Source organism: Aptenodytes forsteri, unplaced genomic scaffold (genome assembly GCF_000699145.1).
Source record: "Aptenodytes forsteri isolate BGI_AS27 unplaced genomic scaffold, ASM69914v1 Scaffold534, whole genome shotgun sequence".
NCBI classification, from domain to species: domain Eukaryota; kingdom Metazoa; phylum Chordata; class Aves; order Sphenisciformes; family Spheniscidae; genus Aptenodytes; species Aptenodytes forsteri.
In genome coordinates, this window is record NW_008795712.1 from 185,377 (window position 1) to 206,277 (window position 20,901).

General features: G+C 54.1%; 1 protein-coding gene across 1 annotated transcript in view; it reads right to left on the bottom strand.

Annotated features, from left to right (window-relative positions):
• Positions 1 to 20,901, bottom strand: part of NCOA1 (nuclear receptor coactivator 1) — a 134,184-nt gene that overhangs the window by 6,963 nt on the left and 106,320 nt on the right. Inside the window, exons 11-15 of the mRNA XM_009283430.2 lie at positions 15,609 to 15,792; positions 12,171 to 12,356; positions 8,888 to 9,011; positions 4,336 to 4,504; positions 310 to 624 (exon numbers count right to left, since the gene is read on the bottom strand). Coding sequence (XP_009281705.1) covers positions 310 to 624; positions 4,336 to 4,504; positions 8,888 to 9,011; positions 12,171 to 12,356; positions 15,609 to 15,792 — 978 coding nt within the window. The remainder of the gene's footprint in view (positions 1 to 309; positions 625 to 4,335; positions 4,505 to 8,887; positions 9,012 to 12,170; positions 12,357 to 15,608; positions 15,793 to 20,901) is intronic.

Below are 20,901 nucleotides of genomic sequence, written 5' to 3' on the forward strand. Positions count from 1 at the left end.
TTCAAAACTCCAGGAGCTTCCCACCCGTCCCGTCCGAAGAGTCGGCGCTGGAAGGCGGCAAAGGCGAGAATATGGCGGCCGGGGGGTGGAAAGGGGGGGAGGGGCGGGGGGGGGGGAGGAGAGAGGGGGGGGGGGGGGGGGGGGGGGGGGGGGGGGGGGGAAGAAGCGAGGGAGACCTTCAAAACTCCGATGCAGGAGCTTCCCACCCGTCCGATCCCGTCCGATTAGGATGCGTGGGGCTGCAGGCAGGACCGAGGGTCCCTCCGTCCCCCTGCCCGTGGCCCTGGGATGCGGAGGGAGAAGAATTACCTGCTGCTGCCCCTGCAGCCGCTGCTGCAGCTGAAGTCGCAGCTGGTTGGGGGCCGTCGGGGGTCTGTTGAGCGTCTGCCGGGGTTGCATGGCCATGCTGGTGGGGAAGGCGCCGCGGGGCGGCGGTACCTGCACCGGCATGGGTCCGAAGGACGGCTTCTGCCTGACCATGCCGGGGAAGGCGCCGGGGAGGTTGGTGGTGGGAGAGGCGGAGGAGTAAGGCTGGGGGTACATGCTGGGTTTCTGCTCCATCATGAGCGGTGGGGTGGCTTGTTGGGGCTGGAACCGCTCCGTCAGGGCTTCCAGCCCGCCGCCCTGGCGAAGGCAAAGGGGGAGGAAAATATCACTTTGGAGCCCCACCGGCACCCGACCTCTCCCGGGATAGCTCAGAGGGGAGGGAGGACGTGCCTGGCGTGGGGCAGCTCGCTCGTAAGGATGCTGCTGCCTGTAACCCTCATCCCCTGGGCCAGGCTCCAGCCCGTGCGGGCACTAGTGCTGTGTCGAGGAGGGCATTAAACACTCGCTCCCCGGGGCTTCTCAGATCTTAGAGGGAGGGAAATGATTTCTTTTGGCTTGCTTGCAAGCAAAGACCAAGGCCAGGCTTTTTGGAAGGGCTCAGGGCTCACCTCCCCGGGCTGGTGGGGGGAAGCGGCAGGGGGTAGCGGGAGGTGCCGCTGCCTTCCTCTGCCTTCCTCTGCCTTCTTCCGCAGGGTCTGCTAGCACTGAGCTGCTCATCTGGGCTCCAAATGGCAGCACACCCGGTTGGACAGACCCTAAGGCTTGGAGGATCAACCTGAACATGGGAAATAGTTTGTGCTCTCTCTCCTTTCCTATTTTTATGCAGCCTCGGAGGCTCGGCTGGAGGTATGGCGTTTTGGGTCCCCATCTGCCCCAAAAGCACCTCAGGCACAGGCCATGTCCAAGGGTGAGAGCCACGGACCCCTGGGACTGGGAGAGCTCATGGGGAAGCATGACTACATTCCTGCGCTGCTCATGGACACCCCTTGCTAGGAACCCACGGGAGAGAGGACCTTTTGGTCTATAGCACAGCCATTCCCATACAAATGAGCCTTATTACAGCTGGGGGATGATTTCCACACCAGCAAATCACGGTAAAATATTCTGCGCTGCTCTAGCTTGGCTCAGGCAGAGAAATCTGGTGTTTGAGCTATGAACCCACGGAGAAGTAACACCTTGGAGCCAGAATCCTTAATCCAAGTCCCACGGATTAAGAGAAAGCTGCGTTAAGAGAAACCACACATACAACTCCCCCAAATCCCACTGCCTTTGGGATTTGGTTAGACGGTGCCCACCAAAGGACTGAGGCTTGAAGGCAGGGATGAAGATATGGGAATGGCGGTGGGGAAAAATACACTGCTTAGGATAAATTAAGATGGTGGTGGGGAAAAATAAACTGCTTAAGATAAATGAAGAAGGAGTTTATAAGGTCAAGGACTAGATACCAGGACATAAAACAGCAGCCTGCGGTGGCCAAAACCCACAGACCTGCTGAAATGAGGCTTTTTTACTCTTCTCTCTCCAAACTACCCAGTTTCCAGCTGCCTCCTCATTAAACTGAGTGCAGGTATCTCCAGCACTTCATCCCACCACCATCTCTGGTAGCACGGAGAAGACGGTGGGTTTGGTGGAGTCAGAGTAAATCCCCAAACTCTGCCCCAGGGGATGCGAACCCCTACCTGCCAATAACACATCCTGGAGGGGAACTATCAACACGTTTTCTTCCCAAAGATGCCTTTATGCTGACGTGTTGTTTCTCTAAAGATGTATTTCCAGCAAATATTTCATGGAACTATTCAAAGTATTTCTGAGGTTCAGCCGAAGCCATGGAAAAAGCCCAAGATTCCCATTAACAAAATGATCTCTGGATGGGAGCAAAGCTGGGTCGGAGTGAAAATCCCCCCCCAATCCAGGTGCTCTTCGGCAGGGGAAGCGCCGGATCGGCGTGGGGATGCTTGGCAGCATCGGGTGCCATCCGAGGGCATCTCAACCCAGCGGTCCGATGCTGCTGGAGCCTGTCTGGTGCAGGAAAGGGTTGCTGGGGAGCTCTGCCAGCTGAGTCTGCAAAACCCTTGTGAAAACACTGAGCTGTCGCAGCTGCATCTTTGGCAAGAGCATCTCTGATCCATTCTACCAGAGAGGCTGAACTCCCTACCCCTAACTTGCAAAAAAAAAAAAAGGCAGGTGGTGATTTTGGAGGCACAGCCTTGAGAAAAGGGACGTGGCAAATACCTGACGCAGGAATCAATTCACTGACAGGTTCCCCAAATAGCTGATGAAAAGATAAACCCTGCCAGTAGCACAGCGCAAGTCATCTCGGTGGGGCTGCAGAAGGAGATGTGCCACCTCCGGGCTTAAACGATGGAGGATCAGGCCCAGAGCAGCCAGAGGGATTTGCTCTGAGAAGCTTCTTTCTTAGGACATCCCATTTATTAACAGGCTTTCGATTCTGTTCCTTGTTTTGGAAAAAGCATGCGTGTGAGCGCTATGGGGCACGGAAAAAGAAACCACTCGAAGACAAATCCCAAGCGATCCATCTCATTTTCCACATCCCTTGCTAGCTCCCCGGCAGCCAGCTTTCTCCCCCTGCCATGCCCTGTTATTTATGAAACCCTGGACTCTTCAGAGGCATCTGCCCCCACGGATATCTGCAAATAGGGAGTCTCCACCGGAGCTCAGCTGCAGAAACCAGGGCCCCAGCGCTATCCGAGTAAGACAGCACCACTAAAAGCAAACCTCTTTTTTTTTTTTTCCCCCTGTGGTTCAACCCGAGACAGAAGGGCAGCTGCACTGTAAGCCAATCTTGATAGTAAGGGCTGCACGGTTTCATACCAGCGAGGCCATTAGATATATTATTAGGCAGCACAACCCGGGCTCAGGAATCCCAGGCTGTGGGATTCCAGCTGGAAGGCTCCTCCGTGCCCTAATCCCCCCCGTAAGGTGGGGAAGCGGCACAGCCTGCCAGCTCTCCCCGTTACATGAGCCGCCCCAGGGCCGAAAATGCTCGGCCGCCTCTTTGCCAGGCTGCCGGTTCTCATGGGGGATCGCGTTTGAAAAGCGGAGAAGAGAGATACCTGTTATTTATGAAACCCTGGACTCTTCAGAGGCATCTGCCCCCACGGATATCTGCAAATAGGGAGTCTCCACCGGAGCTCAGCTGCAGAAACCAGGGCCCCAGCGCTATCCGAGTAAGACAGCACCACTAAAAGCAAACCTCTTTTTTTTTTTTTCCCCCTGCGGTTCAACCCGAGACAGAAGGGCAGCTGCACTGTAAGCCAATCTTGATAGTAAGGGCTGCACGGTTTCATACCAGCGAGGCCATTAGATATATTATTAGGCAGCACAACCCGGGCTCAGGAATCCCAGGCTGTGGGATTCCAGCTGGAAGGCTCCTCCGTGCCCTAATCCCCCCCGTAAGGTGGGGAAGCGGCACAGCCTGCCAGCTCTCCCCGTTACATGAGCCGCCCCAGGGCGGAAAATGCTCGCCCGCGACAGAAGGGCAGCTGCACTGTAAGCCAATCTTGATAGTAAGGGCTGCACGGTTTCATACCAGCGAGGCCATTAGATATATTATTAGGCAGCACAACCCGGGCTCAGGAATCCCAGGCTGTGGGATTCCAGCTGGAAGGCTCCTCCGTGCCCTAATCCCCCCCGTAAGGTGGGGAAGCGGCACAGCCTGCCAGCTCTCCCCGTTACATGAGCCGCCCCAGGGCCGAAAATGCTCGGCCGCCTCTTTGCCAGGCTGCCGGTTCTCATGGGGGATCGCGTTTGAAAAGCGGAGAAGTGAGATATTGTATTTCACGGGGCTGTTTTCCAGCTTTTTTGGCGGGGGGAGAGAACGGTGTGGTGTTAAGTATCGTCTCTGAATCTGACGCTCTCGTGTGTTCCCACTCACATCTGGCCTCCTGTTACCAGATGTTGGAAATCCTCCTCCACGCTCACGTCACACCTCAGCATCTGGCCCTGTATGTGACCTCCAGTAAGTCCCATGAGTGGTTCTCTCTTTACCTGGACCAGTTTGTCGATCCCAAGAGCTCGATCCAGCTCGGCCAGCTCCGTCTCGTCTTTGCCGCTGAGGAAGGAGACGAGCTGCTCGAGCAGGGCTTTCTCGTCGTTCCGACCCTCCGGCGTGGTGGGAGGACACAGGAGCTCATCCAGCTGCGAGGTGATGCACTGGCTGCAGAGAGAAGAAGTCAAGGGGAGGCACGTTAAGGTTTATGAAGCAGCAAGGAGGCTGAGCTAGGAAATGCTCGAGCGACACAGCCCCTGCAGCCACGGGGACTCGCTCCCACCCCGCTGCATCATGCAAACCCCACGGGATGCAGCCTTGTCCCCCGGCTCCGACACCGGCTGAGCCTGCTCAAGCTCAAGCCCCGGGCCAAAACCTGCTTGTAAGGATGAACCTCTCCACGAAACGAAGCCAGGACAGCGTTTTGGTGAGGTTTGGGAATAAAACTTCGGTGCTTTTGCAGGCTTTGCTCCCGCAGGCGTTTTGGGCAGGACAGCGGGAGGCAGAGCAAAACTTCTGCCGGCACGAAAGCAGGGAGGCGTGGATGGAGCCGGAGCAGCTGGAAGCGGAGCAGCTGGAAGCAAAGCAGCTGAAGGCAAAGGGGAACCTTTGAGCTGCAAAAATAAGATTTCTGCAAAGCTCGCTCAATATTCTTTGGGAATAAGATTAATATGTAAGGAGAGACATTCCAATGACGTGACTAATTGGAGTCAATCGGATTTGTCGGGTCTGACACGATGAAGAGAGCCGTGGCACATCACGCTCGCAGAGAGGCACAAAGGCGAGGGCTCGAACATGCCAGCAGTTCCCAAGCAGCAGACATGTTTATCCTTTTAGCTCCAGATGAGGACCAGATGTACAGTAAGGAACTGAAGCCAATCTGACCGAGACCGCTGCAGCCAACACACGCAGCCTAATCCGGGGAAAAGAAATACTCGGCTTTGGGATTTCTTAAATTGCAGAGCGGGAGCAGAGAGGGAAGCGGGGAGACAGAGGTGAAAAGCAGGGCTAGTTTCACTCCGTAACCAAGGTCCCTGCTACCTGCTGCTTGTATCAAACCCAGTTTTTCAGTGCCAAGGCCAAAGGACAAAGTTTGCTGTGCAGACATCGTTCTTGCAGAGGAAGGGGAGGACAGGCTTCTTCTCCTCATTAACAGGCAGCTAGAGGAGAAATTCAGGTTGGCACCGTCTCTTCAGCCCATGCCAGACCTCCGCGTGGACGGCAAAAGTTGGTTTATAAAGAGATCGTGGGGACAATACAACATTTATGTAGTAAATAAACCTCCAGCGCGTCCTGCTTTGCAGCCCAATCCAGCTTGCGGAGCCTTCCCCACTCCTCCTCTCCTCCAGCACCATGCCGTGGTGGGGTTCAGATGAGTCTCCGGGCAGGTGACAGAGGGGAAAAGGAGATCCTGGACCCCGTACATCATGTCCCCAGTCATACCGGTTTCGTGACGCAAAGGTTTTCTATCCACCCTTCAGGCTTTTCTAAGGCGAAAGCTCTGATTCTGCATGCGGTGAGGAGAAATTCAGCTACTTGCAGAGATGGTGTCAAATGCTGCTTGAGGTCCCGTAAAACATCTCCCTGGCATGGCCTCCAAGCGCTGCTCTGAAAGGGTGCAGGTCTCCGGCCCTGCACAGATGTCCTACAAACCTCAGGCATCTCAGATGCGCTGGGTGCCAGCGTTGAGGCAACCGAATCAGGCCCCAGGTGGCATGTTTGACCTTGGGGGATTAGAGGAACGCATGCGAGAACAGCGGCCTGGACTTGGTTCGAGAAGCCTTGGACCTGGCCCAAGGTGTCCCTCTTCTGCAGAAGACACAAGAGCACTTATGCCTGGGACACGAGAGAGGGGATGTTGTAGTCCTCCCACTTTATCAAGAGGCAAAAAGCAGGAGAGGATTTGGGGAACAGAATTTAAAAAGGAAGTTCCTGTTCCCCAGGACAGCCGGTGCTGGGAGATCTGGGCACCACCAGCTCCTTGAACAAGGCCAGGACCTCAGCCCGGCTCCAGCTAACGCGAACCTCCCAGCTGGGAAACCTTTACAACCCCCAAAGCAAAAGCTCTGCCAGTTTGATCTCAGCTAAAATATATTCCTCGGTCCTGTAATATCTGCAGTCTAAAGGCTCTGTCTGCTTTCTCTGACTGCGGTCTCCATCGGGTGGATGCACAGCTGCTGGGACCGTGGGCATCTCCCAGGACAAGCATGTCCTCCACAGCTGGAGCACACCTGCAGGTCCTGAGGACCAAAGTCCAGAGGCTTTTCTCCAGCAGAATCTCTCCTCTCGGCTGCAGTGGAAGTGGGATTTTGTAGTTGATCACCACGCCGCTAGATGGAAGTGTTTAGACCCCACCAAGATGCTGCCAAGGCAGGTCTCACCCATGATGCTCCATCAGACCTACGGTTACTGAAGATACGGGAGTGAACTGAGCTGGGAACCAGCTTCTTCCAGCGTTGCCTCTGCCCACCACCTCCAGCAGGAACAGCCCGTGCCTGGAGACCCTAATTCAGGAGGAACGGAGGCTCACCATGACGAGCAGACCTCTACCTCTCATCTTGCTGTCATCTCGTGGCCCCAGTCCATGTGTTGGCTTTACTGGGGGCTTCCCCCACATCTCCACTGCATGGGGAGCCCGACCTTGCTGCAGGGACCTGACGGCGCCATGGGAAGTCCCACCACGCACCTTGCTTTCTCCCCCCTCAATGCCGAGAAAATCAAATACTACCCTGTAAAACCCTAACCAGGCTGCAATTTTAAAGCGGGGTTGAAACCACCGCTCTCCAAAGGCAGGGACTGTGCGAGATTTGTTACCTCCACATCTCACCAGGCTTCAGGCAGATGCCACCGCTTCACTGGTCCGACCTTGTCTCCTGGCACAGGACTCTGCCCTGAAACCACCCAAGGTGTTTTTCCCACCTGAGGAGTCCCGGGATGCTGCTGCCCAACGCTTCCCTCCTTGACACCTGCGCAGGTCCCAAGCCTTTCACGCCAACCTGGGTCCTCACTCAATAATCCTGCTGCAAAGGGTGAGCCAGAAGAAAATCCCCCTCCCTTCCTCCCAGCTGCGCTGGCTGGGGAGACAAAAACGTCTACAGCCAGCCAGACTGACTCAGTGCTTGGAGCACAAGGCTGCTGAGTAAGGTAAGGTCATTTTTACCCCATAAGCAGCATTTTAAGGAACATTCGTGGCTTAAAAAACAGATTGATTTTTCTAGCAGCTCTGCCCTTTGCCAGGTATGCCCCACGGATCTTAACCCAACAAAATAATGACACCAGCAAGGCTTAAAAGGAAAGTTACTTCCTTGTGGCAAGGGCTCGGGCTGGTGTAAATGCTCAGTTAAATAGGGATTTGTTTTATCTCCCAGCTCTTTCAAGCAACAAGAGGCCAAGTCCTTCCAGCAGAAGTCTGAGATCCAGTTGCAGCAGTGGAGACCACTTAAGCAACTCTCTTCCTGGGCTGAGCGAAGAGCTTTAAGAAATTAATCCAAATTTAGCCCCTAGAAAAAGATGTTTGGCTACCGGCTTGCTCAAATACAACTCTTACACATGTCTTCTTCAGGACGGGAAAAGAGACTGCTCATCTGCTAAAGACTTTAATTAGTAGAGGAAATTCTGCCTCTCCGCAAAGCAGGGCTGGGCTTTGGCAAGAGGATCCGTGCAGAGCTCATCAGTGCTGGCTCTTAAACCAGGTATCCGAAGCCCTCCCCGGGTCAGGGGGAGGATTCACCTCCCAACCGCATCAAATCCATCTCCATGAGCGCTGCTGCCAGCGCTGCTGCCTCAGCGAGGACTTTGGGGTGCCCCTTGCCCGGCAGGGCATCAACCGCCGAGCTCCATCAGCAGGGCTCGCCGCCCTTCTGACCTCCCGTCCCAAAATATCTGACCTACAGTCTCTTCCAAGAGAGTTTATAGCCAAGGAGTGACGTTGTACTTTGGGCAGATGATGGCTGCTCCATGGGGCATGGACCCAAAAAAGGTGGTTAGAGGACCGGAGGGGGTTATTCGACCCTGGATTAGAGCTGTAATAATTTTAGCTGAAGCCAAGCACATGGGGACTGCAAAGAGCTGCGATCACGTGAAAACAAAAAACTGTCCCATGGTTCTCCAGATCCCACCACTGCCCCCGGCGAGAAGGGATGCTGGAGAACACCAGCCCAAGCATTGGCACTGGCAAGGGATAGTGGGGACTTGCAGCATCCTTGGCTCTGCCGTGGATATATGTGATTATTCAGGTCCAGACATACCCTGGACGTCTCCCCCCACCCACCTTCCTCATCTACTCACACGCTTGACCCTAGAGAGAGAACAGACGTCATCTCTCGCATCGTAGCACCCTGCACCTCCCAGGTCCCGGCACTTTATGGTCCCAGCAGCAACCATCGCCGCCGTACGGCGATGGGCAGTCGTGCTCATCCCAGCCTGCACTTGCCAGGTTTCCAGGCAGGCAGCAAAGCAAGGACACGTCTCTTTGTCCCAGGCAGCTATTGCCAGGACATCCCAATGTTCTCCTGGGAGAGGCTGGGAAGCTGCCAGCCCCGTGGTACTTACTCTTCGGGTTTATTCAGCGCGCCTCGATTCATGGCTGCCATGCTGTTATCTGTCCACGGGATCTGCTCCCCCATTCCCGGCTGTCCAAACTGGTGATCCGGCACCATCTCCAGCTCAGGCATTCCTGGGGGGAAAAGCAGGATGAGGGGAGGAAAGGTTAGTGCGTGGCCAGGACTCGGGTGCTGCCGTGGGGACGGGGCAAGCTCAGAGCAACAGGATGCCAACGGTGTCCTAAAACATCCCTAAAAGGGATGCTAAGAATCACCAGTTACGGCTCTTTTCAACCCAAAGTTACAGATATCGGGTGTGGTTTCCTAACCATTAATTACAAGCATGAAATTCTGGGTGAAAATCTAGGCAGATACTGCACACGCAGCAGAAATATATGATCCTGTGTACTCAGTATGTGCAAATGCTATCAAACAGTTTCCCTTTTCAGCATATTTCTAGCAAGAGTTTCAAAATTTAGGCAAGTTAGAGGGTTTCTTCTTGAAGGCAAATTGTTACTACCGAAGATTTTAGCTTAAAAAGTAACCCACACCCATTAGCATCTTCTGCCTCTCTTCTGGAGAAAAGTTAATTTGCGCAGGGAAAGGAGCCAATGCAATTAAATTAAGTTGTAGCAGAACTTGGAGCCCAAGCCCAGGACAGAGAGATTTATGAGGCTGGAGACTTTACATCATCCCATTTGAAACAGGATTTGGGATTGAAGATCAAACAGCACCTCAGCTGAACCAGCCCGTGGAGACCCAGGGAGCTGGAAACCGGAGGGGGGAGCACATTTCTGGCCGGGGTGGCATCTCTGCCACATCGGGATGTGCTGTCGGTGGCCGCCCCTATGTCAAAAACCCTGAGTTTCTAAGAGAACTGCTGATGAAGGCTGTCGCTAAAGATGAAAATCTCTCTTCTTTTAACCAAGCTCAGCTGTGCTGATTCTTTTCCCAATAAAATATGTTATTTGCTTGAAAAGGTCTGTGGTTACGCAGTGCCTGCTGTCTTCGTTGTTGTCACAAGGAGCCACCAGCTTCACGTGCCACCCGGACCGTGGGGTTTGTTTCAAAAAAGAGAAACTAAGAGCCCTAAGGGGAGGGAGGGGAGGAAGGTCCAGCTCGGGGATGCTCAGCATCCCAGCGCACGCACCGGCACGGCGGCTCCTGCCAAGCACTCCTCTATTTCTCGAAATTTCTTAAAAAAAGCCTTAAGGTTGCTTGGCAACAGGTGGATCCTGGCAGTGCCAGCGGCAGCCGCGGCAGCTCCGGCTGGGCCGGGGAGGCTCGTGGCACAGTTGCGATGCAGCCCGTCTCCAATCCTTCCTCGACTCGCCTGACAACGGTCCCCAGGATCATCAGTGCTGAAAATCACAGATTTTCCCAAGCAGAGCATCATTTACCGACGGCTCATTTACTGGGCCGTGGGTGACCCTCCTCGAGGCAGCCGGACCCGGTCGTGGCTTAGCAGGTATCAGGGCAGGATGTAAAATAATAATATTATATAGCTGCAAGCTGCTGTGACGTCGCAACGTGCAACGCTGATCTCTGCCTCCCCTCCTGGAGGGGAGGAGGATGAAAGCTCTCGTGTGATGCTCTTCTCACGAGAAGCTGCCCAAACCAAGAGCTGCACGTGATTCAGAGGGACTGGTTGTGTGCAGGGCTGTCCAGAGTTACAATGAGTACCAGCCACGCGCATCCTGCATCCGTGGGCTGGTGGGGAGCGTGGCAATCCCACCCCGCGAGCGGGGCCAGAGCTGTGCTCCAAGGCAAACGGTGTGTGAGATGCAGGGCTGATGCTCTCCTGGAGCCCGGCCACCGTCAGAGAGGGGAGAGCGGATGAATCCAGCAGCTCTTCTAGTCCCCTGCTACCATCATGAGAAGATGAGATCTGGGTTATTTGCTTTCTGCACCTGCAGTCAAGCCATTGAAGAGCCCCAGTGCACGATGGCAAGCAAGATCCCTCTTCCAGATCATGTTTAACATCGCATGATTCAGTGAGGGAAGCATCAAGGGAAGCAAAGGAGGGCAGAGAAGCAGCATCCACAACCCTCCGGAGCCCAGGCTGCCGAAATGGCTCACGGCGAGGTCTGCAGTGTTTTGCCATCAGCGATTTCGGCAAGTTGAGGTGAGACTGTTGCTCCTGCAGCTCTTCTCCCGACACACCACCCATGCTCCGGGTCTCGTGGAAATTAAACCTCAACCAGTGCCAGGGGAGCCTGAGCTGCTGTCACCGCTTAGGCGAGGGGATGCAGCCTCCTCTGACTGCCTCCCTGGGAGCTGGGAGGGACAGAAAGGCCTTTCTTTTGTCCGAAACTATACTGACGTGAAAAGAGAGAAAAGAGTAAGCACAGCTTGGAAGCTCGCTGCTTGGGAGAAGCTGGTGGTGAACAGCAATGCTCGAGCTCCACTCTGCAACGTCTTTTCTCCCGCGGGACTCCCTGGAAAGCCTTAGCGTAACCTGGAGAAGGTGGAGAGGAGCGGATGCCTGTGGCTGTACGTACCTGAAAAAAAAAAAAAAAAAAAAAAAACCGCGAGCGGGGCCAGAGCTGTGCTCCAAGGCGAACGGTGTGTGAGATGCAGGGCTGATGCTCTCCTGGAGCCCGGCCACCGTCAGAGAGGGGAGAGCGGATGAATCCAGCAGCTCTTCTAGTCCCCTGCTACCATCATGAGAAGATGAGATCTGGGTTATTTGCTTTCTGCACCTGCAGTCAAGCCATTGAAGAGCCCCAGTGCACGATGGCAAGCAAGATCCCTCTTCCAGATCATGTTTAACATCGCATGATTCAGTGAGGGAAGCATCAAGGGAAGCAAAGGAGGGCAGAGAAGCAGCATCCACAACCCTCCGGAGCCCAGGCTGCCGAAATGGCTCACGGCGAGGTCTGCAGTGTTTTGCCGTCAGCGATTTCGGCAAGTTGAGGTGAGACTGTTGCTCCTGCAGCTCTTCTCCCGACACACCACCCATGCTCCGGGTCTCGTGGAAATTAAACCTCAACCAGTGCCAGGGGAGCCTGAGCTGCTGTCACCGCTTAGGCGAGGGGATGCAGCCTCCTCTGACTGCCTCCCTGGGAGCTGGGAGGGACAGAAAGGCCTTTCTTTTGTCCGAAACTATACTGACGTGAAAAGAGAGAAAAGAGTAAGCACAGCTTGGAAGCTCGCTGCTTGGGAGAAGCTGGTGGTGAACAGCAATGCTCGAGCTCCACTCTGCAACGTCTTTTCTCCCGCGGGACTCCCTGGAAAGCCTTAGCGTAACCTGGAGAAGGTGGAGAGGAGCGGATGCCTGCGGCTGTACGTACCTGTGTCGGGTGGGAAGGGGTTTGGTGCGGTCACCGTCCCCCTGCCCTGCTGGGACGGCCCGCGGGCGTGCGGGCTGCTGCCGTTGCTCGCAGGACAAGGAACCGGCCTCAGCTGCGCTGGCTCCAGGGGGTCGCAGAACTCAAACGGGGTCCGACCAGCCTGCACGCCCTGCCCGCTGTTCATCGCTAGAGATTCATTAAATTATTTAAAAAAAAAAAAAAAAGGAAAAAAAGCACAAGTCAGATCTCTTCCCAAGGCTAGTTCCAAGATCACCGGCGCTCGGCAAAATCTTCGCCCCGCCAGGGAGGGAGCCGGTGTCGGTAAGTTTGGAGGGCAAGAAGGGGGTCAGGGTGGGATGTCACCTTGCCTAAAGCTGAAGGCTTGGTCCCATGTGTGGTTTGGTCACCCGCAGCCACCCTGGGGGAGCCATCCCTGCCGGGGCAGCACCGCAGCTCCTGCATGCTATGCCACACTGTTAAGGGGATCCAGGAGCCGGGCTGGCACCCAAAAACCAGTAGCTGGAGCTTGGAGCTAACTGTGTGAAGGTAAGGGGATCCAGGAGCCGGGCTGGCACCCAAAAACCAGTAGCTGGAGCTTAAAATAATCAGCTGGGCATAAAAATTAAAAATGATCAACTGGACGTAAGAAAGGCAGGGGGGATGGGGGTTGCATCCATCTAATGTACATAGACAGGGTCTGGACACTGCTAAAAGGAGGGTATCAGGACCACTGTGAATTATAGAAGCTGAAGTGCAGCTCTCTCGCTCGACGTAGCCAACTCAACCAGGCTCTGCTCCCTCCAGGGGTGACCCCAGCGCAGGAGCCGTGCCCCCCTTACGCCTGGCAGCCAGAGGGGAGCCTCAGCAGCGATGCTGCCCGTGCTGGCTTCCTGCCTGTGCAGATTTCATCTATCACCTGCTGGCTTTAAATCAATTAAAACGATGTCATTAGGCCTTGCATTATTCTGATTTTTATTTAGATAAGTTTTTGCAAATTCAGCTGCAGTTTGCCATCAGGGAGCACATCTCAAATGCTCACGTTGAACTGAAAAATGAATGTAAGAGTCAGCCTTGCAAGCGGGCGGCCACCAGCCGTGGCTGGGGGGGGAAAGCGGGGGCTGTTGGCAACCCCTCTCCCAAGCCAGCAGCCCTCTAAATCCTCGGGGACCGGCTTAGGGGTGCACCGCTGCCACCCTGCACGAGTTAAACCCGACAGCAGCACCTACAGCAAGGCTTGTGGTGGATCTCCTTGGCGGTAACTGCTATTTTAGACGCTGTAACCCAGGAGGGCAGCAGTTGGCATTTCAAGCGCTCGCACTGCAGCCCCTGCCGCAACCGTGCTCACCCTCCTCCCCACCCTAACTTGGGTGCAGGATTCCCTTTTCTCCGAAGGCAATAAGCCCCGCTCTCAATTATGTTGGAGCATTACGAGTGTCCCTGCTGCTGAAGGTACCAACCATCTCAGCCCTGGGACAAGAGGGTCCTTGGCAAGGAACTATTAGGCTGGAGCAATAAGCCTAATGATGAATTCAACTCGAAGGTGATGGGTGAATCGGTCCACGGCTACAGCTACGGGGCTGACAGCTCCTTTTCACTTCCCAGACATTTTCCCGATGGAGGGGAGGCACAGCACGGCTCCCCGATGCCTCCGGGCTCAACGCAGCCGTCACTCGTCACCCTTCCAGCATCCATCTCTTACACCGTACCCAGTACATCTTCTGTTAGCTGATACTCCAATTTATGAGACCCCAAACTCTTCCCCTATGATTTATCGCAGGCAGGGCGACGTTTCAGCCCATAGCACTTTGCTCCAGAGCCTGCCAGCAGCTCGCAGAGGGTTTTTTTTGGGGGGGGGTTAGAGACCTGCAAGCCATTGTTCGGTGGCGCAATGCTGTGCTGCCCTCAGAGGGTCCCCCCCCGAGAGCCCACTGCAAACCCAGCCTCCCAGGTGGGCTTCACCCCACTTCACGGCACGATCTTGGCCATGCTCACGCCACTGCGTTGCTTTTCCTTCTGCTACGATGCTCCTACCCTTTTAAAGGCTCCACTTCTGCAATCTGAGTCTTCCGAAAATATCCCAGCCCTGCCTGCCAGAGCCGCCTCGCGGGCTTCTTGCTGGGCTGGAACCCAAAACCTCCTCATCTCCATTTGCTGAATAAGTAACGGGACGATCATCCCTCCTTGGGTAGGATGTGGACCAGCAGCTAACTGGTTTATACTGGGCCCTGTCCTGCGGCTCGCTCTTCCTTCCCTCTGCTCTGAAAGCTGCACTTCAGCATTCAAGACGGCGCGATTTGCAGCGGCAGCGATACGGGGGATGTGACAGATAATTATATCCATGAAAAATCAAGCGTGGGATGGGAAAAGCCCCACGGGGCCAGGACCGGCTCCGGCACGCTGCCCCGGGGATGCCGCGGTACCAAAGGGGACAGGCGAGCATCCCTCGCGCCGCAGGGCTTGGGGCTGGCACGGGGACGTCCATTATGGCAAGCGTGTGGCGTGGGCTCTGACCAAGCACGCCACGATAGCAGGAGCCGCTGGGTGCAGTTATTTGGGCAAATTTATGCTGCAATTGGTAAAAGCTTGCTTTCCCCATGGTGGATGTGGGCGGTTTGCTGGGAATGGCTGTGCCTCTGTTACCGCCCAGCCTGGGGAAGCCCACCCCGAGGAGCCCCAGCTTGAGCCCCCAGCCATGGGGTCCACGTACGCTTTTGCTATGTAACACCCTGAATTTATTATTTGCCTGCAGGCTCCTTCAGGAGAAAAATCCTAATTTTTTCTTTGGTAAAACTACTCACTTTGGAGAAAAATCAGGTCCTTTTTTTTTTTTTTCACACCTAGAAAAAATGTCCTGATGCTGCATCTGAGCGTATTAAGTCTCAAACCCCTGTCTGGAAGTAACAGCAATGCTTTGAAACCTCAAACACCTCTGGCTGAGCCTGCCTGCTCCCTTGCGACCACGCACACGTCTCGGAGGGACAGTATCCCTTCCCTCTCCTCTTACTCACGTCACGGCTGTTTGCAGGGGGACCGTGGGGCTCACCACCACCAGCCTTGCACCGGCCTGTAAAGCCCAGGTCCCCCAGAGCATCACCGCGGCTGGATCCAGGGTGGTGGTAACCCAGTAGAGCTGATGATGGAGGAGACCCTCCCCTCCCACCCCTCAGCAGGGACCCGGTTTTGGGGGCGAGCGCCGGCATTTGCCGGGGGTGGACACGTACGGTTGAGTCCCGTGGGGGCTCTGGCAGCGGTGCTGGGCTGCAGGGGGGCTGCCAGCATCTCCGGTTTGACGGTGACGCCGGCCACGCCGCTCTCGTTTCTCTCCGGTCCGCACAAGCCGCGATTGCCGGACACGTTCGGTTGAGTCCCGTGGGGGCTCTGGCAGCGGTGGCGGTGACCGGGGGCGAGCGCCGGCATTTGCCGGGGGTGGACACGTACGACGTACGCCCGTGGGGGCTCTGGCAGCGGTGCTGGGCTGCAGGGGGGCTGCCAGCATCTCCGGTTTGACGGTGACGCCGGCCACGCCGCTCTCGTTTCTCTCCGGTCCGCACAAGCCGGGCAGCTGAGCCGCCTTCTCCAGCGAGGGCAGGAGCTGGTCCAGCTGCTCCAGTTCAGCAGCAAACTAAGGGAGGAAAAAAAAAAAACCACAGGTGGGTGATTCAGCCCAAACACAGCATCAGCAAGACTGAGCGCTGTTTTCACATTGCACGTAGCCCCCCAGCGCTGCTCCCCCCATCCCTTCGCTCGCCGAAATGCTGAGCATCTCACAGGGATAGAGAACCAGCCCCGCATCCCTCTGCCTGGCCAGACGCAGACCCTGAGGGGGACAAGGACTGTCCCCCCCCATGCACGGGTCCGCATCCCGGAGCCCGGTCCTCGGCGGCAGCTTCGAGATGCTCACGCGCTGCAATTAGCATAATTATTAATGGTATATATAACCTCAAGCTATTTAAAACAGGAGATAATTTGCTTTGTTAATATACATATGCTTATGCTGAAATTATAATAATAATAAAAAAAAAAAGGTCTTTTCTAAGAAACAGAAGTGACTTTGTGGAACAAGTGTCCAAAACCGACACCGGCCTCGGGCATGTAATTACCCTCAATGGGGTAGTAAAATACCATTCAGCTTTTCCAGCCTTCATCATGGCTAAGAGTGGAAGAGTAGATGTTTAGCCCGGGGACTCAAATAAATTGGGAAGTTACTGGGAAAGGGATTTGCACCAGTGGCTGTAATAGCGGCGCTGTAAAGCAGCAGGTTGGGATTAAAGGGGCTGAGATAAATGAGCTTCAGCTAAAAAGAAAAAATATCTCAGGGGAAACCAAATGCTTTAAAATCTAAGGAGGCAGACTGCTTCCAGAAGAGCCACCCCTCGGTGTTAGGGAAAGCCTGGCCATTAACACGGGGTAATTAATAGACAACTTGATAGCACTAGGGAAAATCTTTGCGTTTGATGGGGGGAATGATGCTCCTGTCTGGAGAAGATGGAGAAATCTGGCAGGAATTGGGATCCTGGCTTCGACAAGAGGCTCTGCCATCAGCCGAGACGCGAGGCTGCAGCCGACAGCCCCTGCCCGTGATAAATAGCTGGGAGGCCGCTGGCTTTGGGCATCCCTGGGATGCCTCTGCACTTCCCCGGCTGACGGAGCAGCGTTAAAGACCTCTCACTAAGGTGACAGCTTTGCCCCTTGCCAGAAGAAATCATGGAAAGTTTCTCCCTAAATCCTAGCTGGAAGTATTTCATATCACAGATAAAATCGACCAGCCCAGCGGCAATCCCAATCGCCACTGCAGCTGCTTCCAGTTTCACCTCCACCATGCACAGGTCAGCGCAACGCAAGGACAAAGCCCGGGCCGGCTGCGGGAAGCTCCACCTTGGGATGGACCCTCCAACAACGGTGGCTCCATTGAAACCACAAGCCCAGTCCAACATCCGAGACCTGAGAGACCCCGCTCACACTCCCCACCGTGTCAGAGATTTCCTTCTTGACCTTCACCGCTCTTTCTTCCTCCCTTACCTACAGTCCCATCGAGCACCTGGGTAGATAAATTGGTATTTTTAATATATGTGACAGGGCACGCACTTGCTTCTCCTTTACAGTAGCATGTTGTGAATTAAATGATGTTTAGACAACACCGATGATGAAAAGTGCACCGCGGGCAGCAGGCATCAATACTACAATTAATAATGGGCTAACCGGTCTTTTTCTTTTCCCCCGTATCCTTTCCCTCAAATCCTAACCCCAGAGCCCTGAGAAGCAGAATATCCTCCTAAACCCAGGCTCACAGAGAGAATTAAACGCAGCAAATTTAACTCCTGCAGCAGGCTGCATGTGTCAACTCTTCCAAATAATGTAATTTCTTGACCACGCAGAATTTCTTTAAAGGTCAAGTTTGCAAAACAAAGAGAACTGAAGTAAACGGGAGACATCCACGATACGGCAGAAATACATCTCCTCAACTCCACCTCCTCCTGCAGGGAGGTCATTTTGGAGGCAGAGGGAGAAGAAGGGCACAGAGGGAGCTGTGGGCATCCAAACCAGTCGTTAAGAGGAGATAAAACGGGAGCAGTGAAGTTCTTGCGTTGCTTGTTGGGTATGTGAAGAGGTTGGAGGATGGAGAATTGGGAATGAAGGACACGTGGCGGGAGCAGGGTGCTTCTAAGTTGTTTTCTGGAGCACCTGAACCTGCACCTGGAATCTGTGCCCACTTTAATGGGTATTTTATTTCTCCTCCACATCTAGAAAACACACAGTGCTGGAGGGCTGGGGCAGCTCAGGCCATCCAGTCTTGCTCAGAGAAGGCTTGGACCTCCACGACCTATTTCTGTCCCCAGATGGGCGAGAAAATCCACGGTGCGAGGGATGGAGACACGGGGTGGCTGAATATTTCTGAACAGCTGCTTCTTCCTCAAACCTCCGGCTCCCGGCAGAAACAAGGTTCCAAAACCAGAGCCAACCAAAAGGCAAACTAAAGGACACCATCTCATCTCTGCCCTTCATCCCTCGCCCAGCCGGCTCGTTGGATGCCCCATGCGTGAAATCAGCTTGGCGAGGAGGTCAGAGATGCTTCCAGGTGGTACCCACCCAGCAAACCTTCATCCCTGGCTGGACCTTCACATGGAGCGGAGGCACTTCTCCTCCCAAGCCACTTGGGCAACGAAATACTTGCACAAATTAAATAATCCCACGGTTTTATTGCAAGCTTCAGATCATTTGAATTTTCTGTGGAGCCTCCAGTTCCTGGAGGCAGCTATTTCCATAAGGATCTCTGGCTCTCTGTCATCACTCCTTTTCTTCTTTTCGAGAAAAGGATTCTGCCCTGCTTGTGAAAACAAGCTGAAATGTAGATTCAGACCAAAAAGCGAACGAAAAAGAAGGTAAAACTATTTTTCATGGAATCACAGAATGGTTTGGGTGGGAGGGGACCTCTAAAGGCCATCTAGTCCAACCCCCCTGCCGTGGGCAGGGACATCTGCAACTAGAGCAGGTTGCTCAGACCCCCCTCAACTCTGATCTTGAATGTTTCCAGGGATGGGGCATCCATGACTTCTCTTTGGACTCCTCCTCCATGCGTGTGGACGGTGGAGGGAGCTGAGCGCTCCCAGGTGCAGGCAGCGCTGCCCGCTCCCCAGCAGCCCGCTCAAGGGTAGGTTTAAGATAATGTGACCTGAAGGAAAGTTTCCTCTTCACCTAGCTGAAGTTCAGCTCATGCCTTGAAGCACAAGGATGAAGAGCCCTTCCAAAACCTTGCTTATTCTTTTCCTTTCATTTTTTTTTTAACTCTTGTAATTCCTATTAGCTCTTTCCCAAGCCCTACCCAAATATTTTTTGTTCTCACCCCATGAACAAGTGGCTCCGAGCAAACCCAGGGCGTTTCCATAGGATAAATCCAGAAAGGAAATAATTCCTTCAAGGCTGAAGGCGAGCTGCAGAGTGTGCCCCACAATTAATATCACTCCTAACTCACATTTCGATTCTTAAAATAATCACACATGAAAACAAAAATCTAGCAAGTGCTAGATTTTATTTGAAATGGCAGCTGCCCCTCCCCACGCCGCACCAAAGCAGCCTGTAACAGAAAACATGTGGAAATGAAACTCCGTCCTTAGCTGCTGATCACTGAAGGGTTGTTCACTCCTCAGAAAATGCATTTTAAGACTCTGCAAACCCTCTCCAGCCTCTTTTATTAACTCTTTGGAAGCACTCAGTACGGTCCAATATATAATCCTGATGCTCTCCAGCTGCCTGGAGAGGGATACTTGGAACCGAAAAGCCACGAAGGAGCCTAAAAATGCTCAGCTGCTTCCAACAGCACAGGAGAGGGGCTTATAAACACATCCAGGCTCGAGTCCTCCAAGCTCTGTGTGCCTGTTTGCGAGCAGAGCACAATTAGCTAGCACAGCCTCATTTAATTAATAGGGCTTTCTGCCCTCTCCGGAGGATGGAATACCTGCAACCATCACCGATGGTCAGCAAAGAGCCTGCCTGAATCCCTGGCCAGCGAGCGAATCCTGCACGTGGATGGCTGGGAGACCAGGCAAGCAAAGCTCTTCCCGTGCCCTGGCATTTTGTCTAATTTCGGCTACAACCGCGCTCCCTGACACGCTCCCAGCTTCGCGAAAAGCAGGTTGGGGCAGCTCCGGACAAGAGCCCGTGCATCTCCCAGGAGGATGTTATGCCTTCCACTGGAGCATGGGGGTGGGTACCTGGCTCTACGGCAGGTTCACTGCCCACCTGCGAGCTCCCACGTGCCTCCCAAAATAAGCACGTCTTGACTTGGGTCTTCCTCATCCAGAGGCACGTTAATTTAGATGATGGATCTCAAATGGGAGATGATGGGGGAGGACGTACCATCCAGCGAGCTGGTAACACCAGGAAAGTACATTATAGAAAGAGATAAGGATTTCAATTCCCACTCGCCTATAGGATAACCAACCACGACTCCCAGGCCAACTGAGCCCTTAACCTTATTAAGAGACTTAGTGTGTATTTGTCATACGAGGCTCTCCGGGCGCTCCGTTATTCATCCCCTATCTCCAAAAGCTGGCAGCCTTATTTGCCGCAGTCAGTAAGCGGGCGATCAGCCCTGCTCTTCATGTCAGCCGCTCTCTTCTCTTTGCTTAAAAAGGATTAAGCAGCCTTATCCATGTTACCATCTCCCCTGGCTTTCAAAAATAAGAAATCTCTTCTATTCATAGCTGCATGTAATGAATATTTATACACCCAAATCTCTATTGCAGAGATCTGTCACTGGATTATTCAATTTAATAATACTTTTAGGATAACTAAAAGGCCCGTATAATTGCTAATCTCAGCCAACAAGAAGGCAAGGGATTGAAAAGTCCCTGGGACATGAGCCCTGAATGTGCCCAGAGATGCAGAATTAAGAACCTTTTCGCATGGCAACATGCACGTGGTCTTCTCCTCACTCAAGCCCACCTCCTGCTCACTTGTATACACCTCGGTAAAGTTTCTCCCTTCCCTTGAAGGAAGAACCATCGCCTTGAAGGTCTGAGCTGCCAAAATGTGAAGCATCTGGACAAAAGGGGATAGCACCGGTGCTGGAGAAGGCGGCACCAGCACTGGAGAAGGTGGCACCATCACTGCAGAAGGTGGCATCAGCACTGGAGAAGATGGCATCAGCGCTGGAGAAAGTGGCACCAGGGCAGAAGGTTGCGGCAGCCACAGGACATCTCCCCACACTTCTCCCAGCCCCACCACCTTGCTG